General features: G+C 46.1%; 1 protein-coding gene across 2 annotated transcripts in view; it reads left to right on the top strand.

Annotated features, from left to right (window-relative positions):
- The first annotated feature begins 326 nt into the window (after nt 1-326).
- Nucleotides 327-17,280, top strand: part of MAP2K7 (mitogen-activated protein kinase kinase 7) — a 44,012-nt gene continuing 27,058 nt past the window's right edge. Inside the window, exons 1-2 of one of the 2 annotated variants that reach the window (XM_074934894.1) lie at nt 327-491; nt 14,189-14,236. In XM_074934894.1, the coding sequence (XP_074790995.1) occupies nt 368-491; nt 14,189-14,236 (172 nt within the window). In that variant the 5' untranslated portion in view covers nt 327-367. The remainder of the gene's footprint in view (nt 492-14,188; nt 14,237-17,280) is intronic. The other variant, XM_074934895.1, reaches the window with a different exon arrangement.

Here is a 17,280-nt window from a genome sequence, read left to right as displayed (position 1 = left end):
TCCAACAAGCTGGCTGGGAGCGCATGCGCATTAAGAGTTGTCCGACACAGGATGAGCAGGCTGAAATACCCACGAACAACCACAAGAGGGCACCAGAATCGCATGCACAGCGGTCCCTTTTCAGTCCGAAGACCTCACCTCAACCGGCAGGGGGCGCTCTCGGAGAGCTCGGCGCGGACGCATGCGTACAAACGCCCCTCGTCGGTGGTGGGTGTGTAGCGGGATTACGGCGGCGCAGCTGGTTCAATCCCGCGCCTGCGCAGCGTGGCTCGCCAGGAGCTACGGCGGCTCGGCGAGCTCATGCCGCGCCTGCGCAGCGTGGTGTTTGTGTATTCTGGCTGCGAGGCGGCGCTGGCTCCGGGGGAAGATGGCGGCGTCCTCGCTGGAGCAGAAACTGTCCCGCCTGGAGGCCAAGCTGAAGCAGGAGAATCGGGAGGCCCGGCGGAAGATTGACCTGAACCTGGAGATCAGCCCAGCCCGGGCCCGGCCCAGTAAGGGGGGGCCGCGAGAGGAGGGGCCGTGGGGGTGACAGGGGCCCCGGGGCGGGGCCTGAGGGGGCGAGCTTGGCAGGGGAGGGGTCTGAGCTCTGGGGGTCTTGGAGTGGGAGGGGCCCCAGGATGGCAGGAGCGCGAGGGGAGGAGTCTGAGGTCTAAGGGAGGGAGTGGGGGGGTCCCCGTGGGAGGGGGTGCTTGAAGACTGGGGCCTTGGAGGGGAGGGGCCTAAGGGGGTTTGGGCAGGGAGGGGCGGGACTTGGGGAGTGAGGGAAAGGGGTTTGAGGCCTGTGAGTAAAGGCTGTGAAGGACCTCTGGGATGACAGGTGGGGTGGGGGTGAGAGAGGAGCCATTGGCCACAGGGATCTGTGCGGGGAAAGAGGGCGAGGTAAATCTCTGGGGGAGGAGTTGGGGGGTTGGAGAAGGGGGATAGGGAGGGCCCTGGGTGGGGAGGGAGACAGGAATCTGAGGCAGGTGGGCTTGCAGTTTTGGCGGGGGAGGGGGAGGGACTGTTCTGGGGGAAAGGAGGGATCCAGGTTGAAGAGGTTGGTTTATGGAGTTGAGCAGTGCAGTGGGCCATGGTGGAGGGGAGAAGGGTGTGGGACCAGCAGAGGGGACCCCAGTCTTTGTGACAGTTTTATTTGTGATGGGAGGAGGAGAATAGATGGGACTGGGATCATAATGGTGTTGGGGGGATGAGGGGTGGAAGGATGATTGGGAGTCTCTCCATATTCTGGGAGAAGAGGGAATGGGGAAGTGAATAAGGACCTTCCCAAGGGACATGGGGACAGTACAGCAGGGATTGCTGCTTGCTGTATATGTGGGAGAGGGAAGCTCAGGTAGAGATGATAAGAACCAGGGTTGCCCCTTACCACCAGGCCTATATGAGGAGGAGAAGGGAGACCATTGGCTATGCAGGGTGAGTGAGGAGAGAGTGAGCTGATCAGGTTGCCTGGTATGTAGCACCCCATTTGTTTGGAGACAGGATGAGGGGTTCCCCGTAGGTGACCTGTCAGTATTAATGGTGAAAGTGCTTTTGGGGTGGTCATTTACTGAGGCCTTAGGAGAGGGTACGTGTGCAAGACTCTAAATTGGTGCGTGTGGGAATAAGGTAGATGATATTTTTAATGTTCTGAGCATGCAGTGATTTGGGTGGAAATGCCAGTCTCTTCTTATCCTGTCAACTGGCACCTCAGCCAGGCTTGGAGCATGTGGCGGACATGTGTGTGTGCACATGTGCAAACTGACTTGTGGCACACTTGAGGCTACCAAAAAGCAAATGTCAGTCAGTTGCATAATTGTGCGAGATAGTTAGATGTGGAAAGGTTTGTGTGTCCTTTCTGCCTTGGGTTCAGGCTAGTCAGTCAGAGAGGAAGAACAGTGCTTCGTGTGACTGAATGAGGGTAGGAAACATGTTCTAATCGTGAATAAGGCAGTGGCACTAGGACTTGGGAGACCTAGTTCAGTTCAGTTACTGCCTTAGGCACAGACCTTGAGTCACTTAATCTAGCCAGTGCCTCAGTATCCCATCTGTAATATGTGGATAATACCACCCTATTTGACAGGGCTTCCATGAGGGTAAAGTTCCTTAATGAGTGTGAGCAGCTCAGATATTATTGTGATGTGGGCTTTTTAAATTATTAGAAAGAGGATTGTGTAATTAAATGATGGTTACATGATCATGTAATTATATGCTCACAACAAGCCTTGGGAGTGCTAGATTCTCCTGCTGGCCCAGTTACCTATCAGGCAATAATTTCTGGAGAGCGATTGCAAGGTGATGAGTTTTCAAAAGCTACTCATCAAGCAGGCTCTTAGTAGCTGTTTCGCTTCTTTTCCTCCACGGCACAGAATTGGTGTCTCATCTCCCCAATTAGTTGTGTAGTTACCACCTTGAGACTGTCCTGCGGGTGGGTGCTTGTCCTGAGTGTGCTTTGTTTTAAGCCAAAAGATGAATAAATTAACTGTAAGCTGATTGATATCAGCCTCAGAAAATCATCACAGGAATTGGGTCTAGTAACCCAATCTACTTGCTTAGCTTTACCATGGTGATGATGAAAAATAAACTCTCTACTTGCCAAGGACAAGTAGAATTTTCAAAGGCTGATCTGTAGGCACTAAATATGGACTGTGTTTGAGGGAGAGATTTTAATGCTTTCTCTTCGTGACTGTGAGGCAGAGAAAGGTGGTGAGCATCCTGGATTCCCGTTGCAACTGAAGACACTTGTTACTTTAGAGACTAACCAATTTATTTGAGCATAAGCTTTCGTGAGCTACAGCTCACTTCATCGGATGCATCCGATGAAGTGAGCTGTAGCTCATGAAAGCTTATGCTCAAATAAATTGGTTAGTCTCTAAGGTGCCACAAGTACTCCTTTTCTTTTTGCGAATACAGACTAACACGGCTGTTACTCTGAAACTTGTTACTTTGGAACAGCAGGCTCGCTGTCGGCAGTCAGCATAGGTTGGAGTGTAGACAGCTCTAGTGTCAGGAGGACAATGATTCCGTGTTGCGGCGGAAACTTATTTTCGTTCCATGTTGGAACACAAACAGGCTTTCCAACATTTTTAGAATGTGAAATTGTTGATATGTCTGGTTTTGGATCAAAAGTTGAGGTTTACTATTCAGGGAGATTTTTGGGCCCAGGTAGGTGGAGGGGCAGGGGAGAAGCATGTGGGTGTCTCATGCTATATAGCCTGGTGGTTAGGGCACTGGGCTGGAATGTGGGAGACCCATGTTCTAATTCCTGCTCTACCTGATACAGAGCAGAGTTCTTCATCCCAGGTCATTCTAAATCGGGCAGAGTGAGGACTTGAACTTGGGTTTTCCAGGCTGGTGCTCTAACCATCAGGCTATAGAATGTGAGGGTTTCTGTCTTTCAAGTCCTGGACCAAAAAACCTTCCAGATGATTGTCAAAACCAATACATCTCCGCAAAATGTTTGAGCTTTGATGAAAGTTCATTTGGTCAAAAATGGTTCCATCCAACTTGAGTTGAGCCAGGGCCAGTTCAGCTCTTGTATAAAAGATCCATGCTGTGGTGAGGTGATAAATGAGATGATATCTAACTGAACACCTAACGGGGGAACTGATGTCTAGACGCTTAGGCCTAGGCTCTAACAGTTGAGGACTCCTGGGTTCTAAACCTGGTTTATTGTGTTACGCTGGGCAAGTCATTTCTCCATACTTCAGTTACCCCAGCTGTAAAATGAGGATGAAAATAATCCTTTTCGTCAAGACTTTTGACATCTATAGAAGCCAGAATGCTCAGTAGAAAGTACTGCTCATTTTTCGAAAGACCACAGTTAAGGGGTGGGCTCGTGAGTCTGTAAGGACTTGAAGGGCGTAGGTACCAAGAAGAGGAATTATTTAGGATGCTTCAACCGGGCATATCTTGGTGGAATAGGCTGAATGTTAAGGGGAGACTTCCTGCCTGTGAGATCTACTAGCCCAGTGGCTCTCAACCTTTCCAGACTACTGGACTCCTTTCAGGAGTCTGATTTGTCTTGTGTGCCCCCAAGTTTCACCACACTTAAAAACTACTTGCTTACAAAATCACACACAAAAATACAAAAGTGGCACAGCACGCTATTACTGACAAATTGCTGACTTTCTGATTTCTACAATATAATTGTAACATAAATCAATTGGAATATAAATATTGTACTTACAGTTCAGTATATAGTGTACGTAGTGCAGTATAAACAAGTCATTGTATGAAATTTTAGTTTGTCCTGACTTTGCTAGTGTTTTTTATGTAGCCTGTTGTAAGCCTAGGCAAATATCTTGATGAGCGGGGGGAGGGATAGCTCAGTGGTTTGAGCATTGGCCTGCTAAACCCAGGGTTGTGAGTTCAATCCTTGAGGGGGCCATTTAGGGATCTGGGGCAAAAATTGGGGATTGGTCCTGCTTTGACCAGGGGGTTGGACTAGATGACCTTCTGAGGTCCCTTCCAACCCTGATATTCTATGATTCTACCCCCTGGAAGATGTCTGCATACCCTCATGGGTACACGGAACCCTAGTTGAGAACCAGTGTACTAGCCTGTGCAACGGTCTCACCAAGGAAAGATGGTAGAAGTCCCCTGGACATTTACACTAGGTTGGACAGAGCCTTGGAGAATGTACTGTAGGAAGCAATCTTGCATTTGGGCCCCAGTGAGTATAGATGAGAAGCATCCTATTGGGGCTTTTATCTTGCTTGGAGAAAGGACCAAATCCTTTAGTGAAATCTGTGCTTGTTTTAGCTGCTCGCTTCCTCCTTGCTCCCACCATTCTGTTGCCCCCCCAAAAACAACGCACCAGCTGCCTCCTCAGAGATCTCTGGCCTTGCTGCCCAGGCCGCCTACCTTCCTTTAATTCATCTGTTGGGCTGGAAGAGCAGGAAGGCTTTGCTGTGTCCTGCCTTTTTGAAGCTCATTGGCATGTTGCTTCTCTGGTATTGAAAATCAGTAACAGGGGTGGGCAGGCTGGTGCTGGCCAGTTGGTGCTTGTCTCGACTCTCTTGGCTTGTTATGTGAGGGAGCTAGAAATGCCGAGATAGGGAATTACAGTTGTGCTTATTCGAGAAGCTTATCAAAAGGGGTTTTCTTGGAAATGTCTAAAGGGCTCTCAGGAAGCCCACTTAACACAGGCAATGGGTGCATCCATTTCTGGGCACTGTTGATTTGCCACTATTGATTCGCTTCAAGACAGTTCGTTCAAGTTCAAGACAGCTTCATTCATATCCTGGGAATTCTAGAATTCTGGCAGGGTTCTCATCTGTCCACTGAAGGGTTAGTATCCAGAACAATTGTCCGGATTGGTTCTGGATGACAGCCATGCTAGTGGATTGAGTTGGTATAATAACGAGGGAGAGTCTGAAGGAATAAAGAAAACTGATTAGGCTTCTAATTCAGTTTTGTAAAAACAGCACAGTGTTTGGTTTAAAATTGCAGTGGGGACTCTCGTGTCTAAACATGGAGTGTCTGCAACCCACGGCTGAGAATCTGCGAGTGACACAGACTGTAGTTGTCTTTTCATTGCCCAGGTTGAGTTAAATACAAAAACAATCAGTATAAATAGTGACAAGTAAATTGGACTTTAAAAATCATCTCACTTGTTATAAGCTCCGGTAGCATTAGTGACAAAGAAAGAAACAAGATTATTACCCTAAAAACTGTCATTTGGTTATTTATATTCCAGTGGTACCTACATGCCCTAATCCAGAAGGGGGCCTCATTGTGTTGGTTTCTGTTCATACACATAGTGAGGGACAGTCACTGCCCTGAAGAGTTTATCATCTAAACAGCCAAGGGTGGGAGGTGAAACAGAAACATGTAAAGGGTAAGTGACAGGCCCAAGATTACCACGCAGGTCAGTGGCAGAGCCAGGAATAGAACCTAGGTCTCCCAAGTGCTAGTCCATCTGCTGTCCACTGCACCGCACTGCCTGGCTGGACCATGCTGCCTAGAGAACACCCTGATGTGGTATCTGAGGGTAAAATACAGTAAACAACAACAACCACCAAGGTTCAGATGGGCTTTGTCTATACACTAAACTCTTCTACTGCAAACAGTCTTTAGAAACACTTGTCAGTACTGGTCTAGAAGTATTTTCGGTGATTATAACAAAAAAGATACGAAATCTGCTATTAAGTGTTGTTGTGGTTTAGTTTTAAATAAAAGAAAACGGATATTTTTCTCCCTTTGGATGGCAAGTATCTCCCTGTATGCAAGCCCAACAACACACCTAAGAACCGAAAAGTGAAACCAACTACAAACAAAAGTGAAACTGACCAGTCTGAAGTTCAATTTAGTGCCAAATTGCAGAGGCACAAGTCTTGGAAAGCAAAAATAGCCTTTAATGATCTCAGGTGTTTGTCAGGAACCCAGAATAGGATGACTCTTGTCCTGCTGTTGTCCCTTTAAATCTGAACAAATGACAGTCCTCTTTTGTAATCAACACATTGCCTGTGGTATCTTACAACCTGACCCATCAAAAGAAGGGCAAGAAAAATTATTAGGGGTATGGATCACTTCTGTGTGGGAGAGATTAAAAAAGACTGGGGACTGTTCAGCTTATAAAAGAGATAAGTAAAGAGGGATCTGATAGAGGACTGGTGCGGAGAAAGTGACCAAGGAAGTGTTATTTACCCTTTCACATAACACAAGAACCAGGGGTCTCCCAATGAAATTAATAGGCAGCAGGTTTAAAACAAACATAAGGAAGTATTTCTTCACACAACGTACAGTCAGACTGTGAAACTCATTTCCAGGGGCTGTTTTGAAGGCCAAAAGTATAACTGGGGTCAAAAAAGAGTTCCGTAAGTTCATGGAAGATAGGTCCATGAATGGCTATTAGCCAAGATGGTCAGGGACAAAACCCCACGCTCTGGGTGTCCCTAAGCCTTTGACTCTCAGAAACTGGGACAGAATGACATGGGTGGATCACTCAGTCATTTCCCTGTTCTGTTCATTCCCTCTGAAGGATTTTCCACCAGCCGTTTAGTTGGGTTGCTCCTGCTTTGAGCAGGGGATTGGACTAGATGACCTCCTGAGGTCTCTTCCAACCCTAATATTCTGTGATTGTCAGAAGACAGGATACTGGGTTAGATGGACCACTGGTCTGATCCAGTATGGCTATTCTTATGTTCTTAAAAAGATTCATATATATTAAGGTCAGAAGGGATAATTATGATCATCTAGTCTGACCTCTTGCACAACGCAGGCCACAGAATCTCACCCACCCACTCCTGCGATAAACCTCTCACCTATGTCTGAGCTATTGAAGTCCTCAAATCATAGTTTAAAGACTTCAAGGAGCAGAGAATCCTCAAGCAAGTGACCCGTGCCCCATGCTGTAGAGGAAGGCGAAAAACCTCCAGGGCCTCTTCCAATCTGCCCTGGAGGAAAATTCCTTCTCGAACCCAAATATGGCGATCAGCTGAACCCTGAGCATATGGACAAGATTCACCAGCCAGATACCCAGGAAAGAATTCTCTGTAGTAAATCAGATCCTACCCCATCTAACATCCCCTCAGAGGCCATTGGGCCTATTTACCATGAATATTTAAAGATCAGTTAATTACCAAAATCATGTTATCCCATCATACCGTCTCCTCCATAAATTTAAACTCTTACGCCTGTATGGAGTCCTTGAATGGATCAGTGCCTTAAAGATGGAAAAATTTCCAACTCCCTAAGGAGTCCAGTGGAGGATTGTTCCTTGTGGTATTTCACTCATTTTCGTTTTAAATGTCCCCGGTTTGGGGCTTCTGCTGCTTTCCTCAGGACCCTTCTACAATCTAATAGCTCTTCTTGTTGTGAAGTTGTCCCCCCATCAATCAAGCTAAATCTTGAGCAAGGGACTGTGTGGGGGAGCCGGTGGTAAGAGTGAGGTGAACCTTACGGTGACTGTAGAGGGGCTGTTGGTACACAGTTGCCCTATTGACCCTAGCCGCACCTTAATATTTGGGCTAAACGAATCGGAGGGAGTTGCGAACAGCTCGTGTGTGACTGTTGAAATGTCTGCCTCCCCCCAGAGCAGTGTTGCCTGGGATAGTTTGCACAATGCTGATCAGTCTTATGAGAGACTCCCCCAGAGGTGACTGGGCTTTTTGGTTGCTCTGTTTGTGTTGTCTTTCTTCTCAAAAAGAAAAGGAGTACTTGTGGCACCTTAGAGACTAACCAATTTATTTGAGCATGAGCTTTCGTGAGCTACAGCTCACTTCATCGGATGCACACTGTGGAAACTGTTTCCACAGTATGCATCCGATGAAGTGAGCTGTAGCTCACGAAAGCTCATGCTCAAATAAATTGGTTAGTCTCTAAGGTGCCACAAGTACTCCTTTTCTTTTTGCGAATACAGACTAACACGGCTGTTACTCTGAAACCTGTCTTTCTTCTCAGTTAGCCTTGAGACTCTTGAAGAAGTGATAGATTTAACCGCATGCACTGTGGTGGGGGACAGAATAGGAGGCTAGTTGCTATAGCTGAGGCTGGTATGTCTTTCCAGAGCCAGCCTGTTGGGCAGCTAAGCTTTGGTGCCTGTGGAGCATAGTCTGTGCTTGAAGGTGAACAAAAGTAACTTGCTGGGCCTAATCCTGCAGCCTTCACTCGGGTGGGTAATCCCACTGAAGACAGCAGGACTGCACACTTCAGTAAAGGGAGGCTTATAGGATCAAGCTCAGATCTTAACGGAAGGATGTGTAGATTGCTGCATTTTAACTGAATCCAGTATCGAAGGGCTTATTAAACCACCCAGTGCTGAGTTCGGATTTCTATTTCTCCTTCCTCAGCTGAGATCTTTCTTAAAGCTGCAGGGCCTGAATTCTGTGACCAGTTTGCAGGTAGTGGGTGGAGCACACTAGAGACCCACCCCTCCCATGTAACTTCACAATCTAAAACAGATTTGCCACTGGGATATTCCCTTCTGCTGTTGGGTTAAACTGAGTAAACGAGAGAGAAATGTGCTCTGGTGTAGAAACCAGAAAACAAAAACCAATTCAGCCCAGTGAATTTCTTGGGTGTTTTAGCTTTTTTCATTTTTTTTATAGACAGTATTTTTCTGAACCTAACATCAGTGAGGAAGATATTTTGAAACATCAGGCTCAGATTGCTTTCTGTAAAGGAAAAGTGGAGCTATTTTAAAGGGAAGCTGTGAGGACATTAAGAGTCTTATTAGGTCTGTTAAGAAACCAGTGGAGAATTAGCTGTCAAGAAGCATACAGGGGAAAGGAGAATGGGTTGAAAGGGGTGTGGGCCTCGTGGTGGAATCAGGGGATATTGAAGAGATGGGAGTGAACTGTTAGTAGGTTTTGGTTTATTAGAATCTAGGAACTATGGGGAGGTGGATCTGTTGATGTGGTTCTGTATGAAGCTGGCCAGCTCATGTTACTTTCTCTGTTGCCAGTGTTGAATTCGGGTTGAGGGTGGTTTGGGAGTATAGGATTGGAAGGGTCCTCTGGTTCGAGAAGTCCAGTCTCCTACTGTCGCAAGCAACCCCAGCATATCATCCTGTTCATAAATTCATCAAGCTGCATCTTAAAACGAATGTGAGGTAGTTAGCTCTCTCTACTACTCTTGGAAGACTGTTCCAAGCTGTTCTTATTCTGTCATAAATGTGAAAGCCACTGATCAGTGCTGCAAATGGATGCTCCAGCCATCACCGTGAGTTTTTCTGACTGGACCTGCCTAATGTTGATGGAAAGAGTAGAAAGCAAGCAATCAAAATGGGCTGAAATAACAAAATCAGATCATTCTTCTGAAGTAAAGTGTGAACATTGCCAAGAGTTGTTGAGCGACAAGAGAGAAGGGATTTGTGCCCATCTCTAAAAGACTAGAAGATTGGTTTCTTTGGTTTTAAGATCAAAGGTCCTATTGAATGAAACTCTTGCTATTGAAATGGATGAACAAAACATAGGTGAGCTTGATCCTGAAGCAAGGCATTTTCTGAGGTTGCTGTTGTCAAGACGTAGCCACAGTGATGATGTAGGTCCCCGCTCTCTTCATACACAAGGGGTCTTAGTTTGCCATCTGGGACAAGGTCGAAGATCAGTGGGTGATTGTGGCATAACAGCCATCGAATGGCAGAGAGCCTTCTTTTGCGCTAGTGGTACTACACACAGAATGAACAGTTCAAGGAAGTGATTGAAGCGGTTTGCCCTGGGGATATACTCCTTCCAGGAGATTGAAAGTGGCATGTCTGTTACTAGACGCTGCGAGTGAAGAAATGGGGGGGGGGGAGGGAAATGAAAGGAGGCACTTAAATGGTTGATGTGGACACTTCCTCCCACAAACATTTTTGATCCTCCTAGGCATGGGATATCCCCTCCAAACTTGTCTGCAAATCCTGTTTTGCTTCAGATCCCTCCTTGAGATTCGGAGATGCCTACAGGAAAATGCCAGTTAGATTCAAGGAGCTCGATCTGTTTAGTTTAACAAACATAAGGTTAAGGGGTGACTTGATCACAGTCTGTAAGTATGGACACCGGGAACAAATATTTTATAATGGGCTCTTCAGTCTAGCAGACAAAGGTATAACATGCGTAAGGTGTAGATTTTTTAACAGAGAGGGTAATTAACCATTGCAACAGTTTATCAAGGGCTGTGGTGGATTCTCCATCACTTTCCTTTTTTAATCCCAGAGCACTGGGAGCAGTACAGCATTTAGACACTGGGAGCAGTACAGCATCACCATTCATTCCTGTCCATGGCTTGTGCTTCCTGTAAGCCAAGCCTGGCCATGACATCCCTGCCATCTAGTGGGTGGATGGCCTCTCGGTCAGACTAATCTTGCTTGGTTTTGCATTATTTTCTTTCATTCCATTTATTTTCTTTCTTTTTGTATTTCTCCATCACTGGCAATTTTAAAATCAGGTTTGGATGCTTGTTTAAAAGATCAGTTCTACTTCAAAAGGAATTATTTTGTGGAAGTTCTGTGCCCTGTGTTATATAGGAGGTCAGACTACATGATCATAGTGGTGCTTTCCGGCCTTGGAACCAATAGATAGAAAGCCAGCAGAGATTTTTGCTTTGTTCTTGTATATTTCTTATTTACATATAAAAGAAATCAAATCGACAGAGCCTTCCAGCTGTGTCCACATCTGCCTATGTTAACCTTTGTTCTTATTCCCATTTTTTGAGCTTGTGGTTTGTGGTACCACCTACCATAAAAATCATAGGCCAGCCCCACCCCGAGTCGTGAGATTGGCATAAAAAACATAAGATTTGGAAAAAAATATGAATTTGATGTTTATTTGCCTTCTGTTTTTTGAGTTGTTGGGGGTCATGTTTTTCAGTCCCCTGCCCCCAAACTTATTTTCTTTTCTAAAAATGAAAGAGGAGACTCCATGACTCCAGGAGTGGGGCCTGAAGGAACATTACAAAGCAGTTAAATGGGTTGGCAAGGCTGCGTTTGTTGCATCTTGGACTGTAAGCCCCTTGGCGCAGGGATGATTTTTACTTTCTTAGTACAGCACCCAGCAGAGTGGGGCTTTAAACCTGACTGAGAGCTCTAGCTGCTGCTGGAATTTAGCAGGAGCCATAGTTGCTCTGCTGCAACTCTGAGCGTGTCAGTTTCACTGTGTGGGAGCATCAGAGGCTAAGGTGGGGTGTTTCCACTAACTCATAGGCTTCTGCTGCCCATGAACTATGATTTTGGCAGAGACCTGAAAGAGCTGCTGACATTCACTTCTTATTTGAAAATGTATTCACATCCACTTGAAGTACAACTGAGACGTGGCTGTCCAAACGGCCCCGGGGGAAGGGGCTATATGTTCATTGTGTCTCAGTGGTCCCCAATCAGATGGGCGTGCCCTTCCCTTAATTTCCAGTGCTGGAAACTAAACCTGGGTTCTGAGAGTCAAGCTGGCTCTATTTCTTCTTGGGCATCATCTGCAGATGCACAAGGCAAGTGACCCTTGGTGATTCCTGTCCCCTTAGTGCGTTTGTCGAGGCATAACTGATTGGAACTTAAACAATCCTGGTGATGGACAAGAAGAAAGCGAATCCAGCTCTCCCCATGGTCTAGGAGGAGTAAAAAGCAGGGAAATTGTCTTCTAGTTATTTCAGTCAGCAGATCGGACTCCAGCACATAAACAGAGGCAGGCCTGAGGAGTAAGTGAAGTTGCTCTTCAGAGCAGAGCTGTGCTTTGTGCCAATGTGTGCGTCTGCTACCAGTTTTGGATTCTGTACAGTTCTCTGTACTTCATTTAATTCTCCTTTTACAAGACGCTCACTGAGCTGGGAAGTGAAAGGTTATGTGAGGTAGGGGTGGCCACTTCTGTTCAGGTTGGGGGAGGGGTGGAAAAATCAGCTGTGTATGCCTTCTGGGGTTGTAATTATAGTGGATGATTTGACAGACGCCTGCCTACATCCGTCGGAAGGAGTCTCAAGCAGAATTTCCAGACCTGGTGAACTCAGTGATGAGCTACTGTCTCTTAATCCTGTCAGGCAACTGTACCACTTTAAGCAGCCAGGAACAAAGTTGAAGCTAGACAAATTCAGATTGGAAGTAAGGTGTATATTTTTACAAAATGAGAGTAGCTAACCATTGGAACAATTTACCAAGTGTGGTGGTGCATTCTTCATCACTGACCATTTTTAAAATCAAGATTGGATGGTTTTCTAAAAGATCTGCTCTAAGAATTATTTTGGGGCAGGTCTCAGGCCTGTGTTATACAGGAGGCCAGACTAGATGATCACAACGGTCCTGTCTGGCCTTGGAATCTGTGATACCCCTGCTGTGCTTTGTGTAAGTAAAATGTTGGTACTGTATGAAATCAGTGCAGCCAGTATTAAATAGATTGGAAACTGGCTAATTGCTAGATCTCCAAAAGTAATTGTCCCAATGTTCCTGGCCCAATGCTATTCAATATATTTGTCAGTGATCTAGAAGATAAAATGTGGTGGTAAAATTTGCAGCTGACGCAAGGGTTGGTTTAATGGTGAGTAGTGATAAGGACAGGTCAGTTATACCGAGTGCTCAGGATTACTTGGTGAGCTGGACTTATTTGAGCAACATGTGTTTTTAGTACAGTGGAAGATCATAAACCTAGGAACAAAGAATGTAGGTCATCGTAATGGTATGGGGGACTGTATCCAGGAAAGCAGTGTCTCTGAAAAGGACTCTGGGTCATGAGAGATGATCAGCTGAACGTGAGCTCTCAGTGCAGGGCTGCGGCTGAGGGCTATTGTGCTCCTTAGCTTTGTAAATGGGAGAATATCAAGTAGGAGTAGGGAGATGGTGTAACCTCGGTATACAGTATTAGTGAGAGCATCACCAGATAGTGCATCCAGTTCTGATGTCCACACTTCAAAAAGAATGTTGAAAATTGGAAAAGATTCAGAATAGGGAAGAGGGTCTGGAAGAGACATAAGGAGCGCAATCTCTCCGAGATCGTCAGAAAAGTTAGGAGTTGGCTTGATCATGGTCTGTATGTGGGGAGATGAGCTCTGATAGTAGAGGGCTCTTTAATCTATCACACAAAGGCATCGCTTGATCCAGTGGCTGAAAGATAAATTCAGACTAGGAATAAGGTGCAGAGGAATTAACCATTGGAACAATTTACCAAAGGCTGTTGTGGGTTCTCTGTCACTTGAAGTCTATAATTCCAAGATTTGACGTCTTTCTAAAAGATCCTGCCTTGGCTTAACCAGAAGTTAAGCTTAACCAGATGCAGGGTTGAGTGGGTGAAATGTGGCCTCTGTTGTTCAGGTGGTCAGACAGATGATCACAGTGGTTCTTTCTGGACTTAGATTAATCCTGCAGACTATGCTGGGAAGGAGGTAGAAACATGAGCCTCTCCAAATTGTAAGCAGCCCAAGCACTGTGATGGGGCAGAACATGCCTGACTTAATGGGAGGGAGGTAACAGGGACATGGCCCAGGTAGGTTAGCAGGGAGGCTGGGGTACCAGCATGGATGAATGGCCTACAGAGAATTTGCTGCAGTGGAAGGAGATGGGAAGGGAACAGCTGCTGCCTGCATATTTGAGACACTTGGGGAATGGCTGCCCAGGGCTCCCAGGAACTTCACTGTATGGTGCATCCCATTTTTCACCTTGTCTGTCACCCTCTGTTGGTTTCTCACCATTCTCCATCCCTCACCCTGGAATCAGTTCGCCCCCCGCCCGGAATATGATTTGATTTCTTTTGATGACTCGATTATTTCTGTTGTGATTTATCGTGTTGTTTTTTTCTTCCTTTTCCCAATCCAGTTATTGTGATCACTCTAAGCCCTGCTCCCGCTCCGTCCCAACGAGCAGGTACCAAACTTTTTATCATCGCAGCTTGGATTTCCTGCATCATTTACTTAACGCTTCCTTCAACTGCATAGAAATGCCACCTGTCTGACTTCCCTCCTGTCTGTCTCCCCCTCCCGTCCCCCATCTTTCCCATATCCACCTGTTACCACCACCATAGATCGAGCATACATGACCATTTACAGCTAGGAACAGCATTAGGTAAGGCCTCCAGTAGGATCATGGCTCTGCTTGACGACATGCTTTCCTGTCCCTCCACCACTGGAATAGCTTTGACCACCGCACCTGCCATCTGAGGCTCTCAAAGCACATTCCAGAAGCAGGTAAGTATTAAACAACCCCAGACTATAGGGAGGCAATCCTCACCTCCACCACTGATACACAACCACTTCTGGGCTGGAACGCAGCAGCCATTGACCAGCACACACCAGCAGTGTGCTCTCAGCATTGTAAGCTAGCAAGTGAAGAAAAATCCCATGTCCAGTTGAAACCACAGCAGCAATTTTAGGAAGGCAAAATGTAATTTTTCCATGTTAGAATTTTGTCAGGACATTTGGGCTGACATCCCTGTTCTCCGAGTGCTATGCACTCCTTGATAGCCACGAGGGGCTGGATTTCTGGGGAAGGCTTAGATACTGTGTCGATGGCACAGCCGTGAATTAAATATGATGGATGGCCACCACGTGGCTTAGCACAATAGTGGGAGGTATTTTTATCTGTCTTGGACATAGAAAACCCAGAACATCTACATTCCCATTTGAAGAACCACCAGGGACCTCTGGAGGAATCTTAAAGTGTGATTATTGTCTGTATTAGAGACTTCCAACTGAGATCCAGGTCACACTGTGTCAGGAGCTACATACCCACAGGTGCAAGAGTCCCTTCCCTGAAGAATTTAGTCTAAGTAGCTGAGTGTGTGTGAAAGGAAGAGTTATTCTCTTCATTTCACAGATCAGACAGGGAGTCCCAGTCTAATGCCTTAACCACAAGATGACTCTCCAGCTGTATGGGCAGCCGTATCTCCTTGGCTGGAGCAGAGAGCTTTCCCGAGAGTCCAACTCTGAGGAGTGAAGTGGCCCTTCCCAATTTTTACCATCCTAGGCTGAGAGTCTTTTGTATCTCCTAAGGTAAACCGAGCCAAACCAGGTCAGTACTTGGATGGGCAACCCAAGAAGTGGTGTTAGTGGCTTATTCGGGGGTACTCTTCTCACTGAGTCAGTTCTGAAGACTGTGCTCTCTGCAGGTGATGTGCTGCTAGAGGGGCCATCTTCTGGGTGAATGGCTATCTGGCCGTGTCCCCAGCTCTTACGCTCTTATCCTGAGTCTCACAATATTGGGTGTGTTTCTTAAAGCCTCAGCTCTTGGAGTAATGTGATTCCATGAGGATCTCCGCTTTCTTTTTTTCAAATAATTTTTCAGCCTTCATGGCTGCAGAGAGAAGCTGAAAAACATGAATCCTAAAGGCTCATAAATCAGAAAGCAAATAAAATTTTGAATAAAATAATTTTTGTTTAAAAAAAAAAATTTTTTTTTAAAGGCAGTCTCATGATTTTTGGGACCAGACTCATGGATATTTGAACACTGGCGCTTGACCACGCAGAAAGGCGTTTATGACGTCTTATGATCATTAAAGTTCTCACTGTGCTCTTTGAGATTTGCAGGGTAGTCCTGGTTTCCAGACTCCAGTTTTGTTTATTACCTCCAGTCTGCCTAAATTCCCCCTGCAGCTGCATTTGGGAACAGGTTTCTTCACTTCCTGCCCTAACCTGTTGTTTAGAGATTCTGTGCACTGTTAAGTAGCTCTTGCTTTCCACCCCAGTTTCAGCTGCATTTGACTGTCATCAGTGAAGCAGTCCCAACATTGGATTGTTTTGCAGTGATTTTGCATTGCTGTGCACTGTTAAGCAGCTGTTTTGCTGATCCCAGAGTCAGCTGCATCTGAGAGTGGCAGGTGAAGCAATCCCAATATTGGGTTTGTTTTGTAGCTGCTTAGTCTAGTGTTCTGGGATCCTTCAGGATGAAAGGTTTAGTTTAAATGTACAATGATCTGACAGCTTTTTCTCCTGTGCTTTTACATCTCTCCCACACATTGATGTCAAATTGTAACACTGTGCTGATAGACTATGCCCTGCAGAATTTCCCAGACAGTGAACTATGAAATAGTATTTCTTTTTCTGGCCTAGAAAAGAGACAATTCAACTTTTTAAATAAAAAGAATACAGTATTTGTTGATTCCCAGCCTTGAACGTATTGCATTGAACTGCCCTCTCCTGAAACAGTGCAGTGAACACACGGTTTCGTTGCCGTAATCAGAAATTCCGATGCCATGGCGATTCCCGCCAGCATTTCTGAGCCTCCTGTTGGTGACCACCCTACCTTTGACAGTCTTTTCGAAGCGTCTGTATAGAAGGTATCCATTTGCCCCCATTAGGACGGCAGACTGGGAATCCAGACACCGGGGTTCTGTTCCTGGCTCCACTCCTGGCCTCTGGGGTGACGTTGGTCAAGTCCTTCACCTCCCTGTGCCTTTCTTTTCCCAGCTCTCAAATGGAGGTGGGGCTACCCTCTTTTGTTAGGTAGATAACTATTCACTGTGAAGTGCTTTGAGATTCTCCAGTGGCTATTGATTGTATTATTTATACAGCTATTTCTTATTTTTTTTCTTTTAGAACGCTCCCCTGCCACCAGGGTGCTCAGTAGCCCAGTAGATGAGCCTTTATTAAAACCTTAGTAATGGAAATAGAACTCAGGAATCCTGACTCCCTGTGGCCTGCCCTAAGCATTAGGCCACACTCTCCTCCCAGAGCTGGGGATCAGAAAGTTCCTCGCTCCAAGAGCATGCCCAGAGCCTCGGACCATGGTAAGACTGGGGCTCAAAAATGATCCTTTAAAATCCAAGTCTCTATGCACTTGTCATGTAGCTTTTTGCCATGGGAAGCAATGCCATGTGCTTCATGCCTGTGAGGATCACACTCAAACCCACCATGTTCACAGTTAAAGGGGGAACTGAAAAGCTTTTCAGTCTGCCAGGGGCAGAGTTCATAACA

Source organism: Natator depressus, chromosome 20, assembly GCF_965152275.1.
Source record: "Natator depressus isolate rNatDep1 chromosome 20, rNatDep2.hap1, whole genome shotgun sequence".
NCBI classification, from domain to species: Eukaryota; Metazoa; Chordata; order Testudines; family Cheloniidae; genus Natator; species Natator depressus.
Note: the sequence above shows the minus strand (reverse complement) of the source record. Positions and strands in the feature narration are given on the sequence as shown.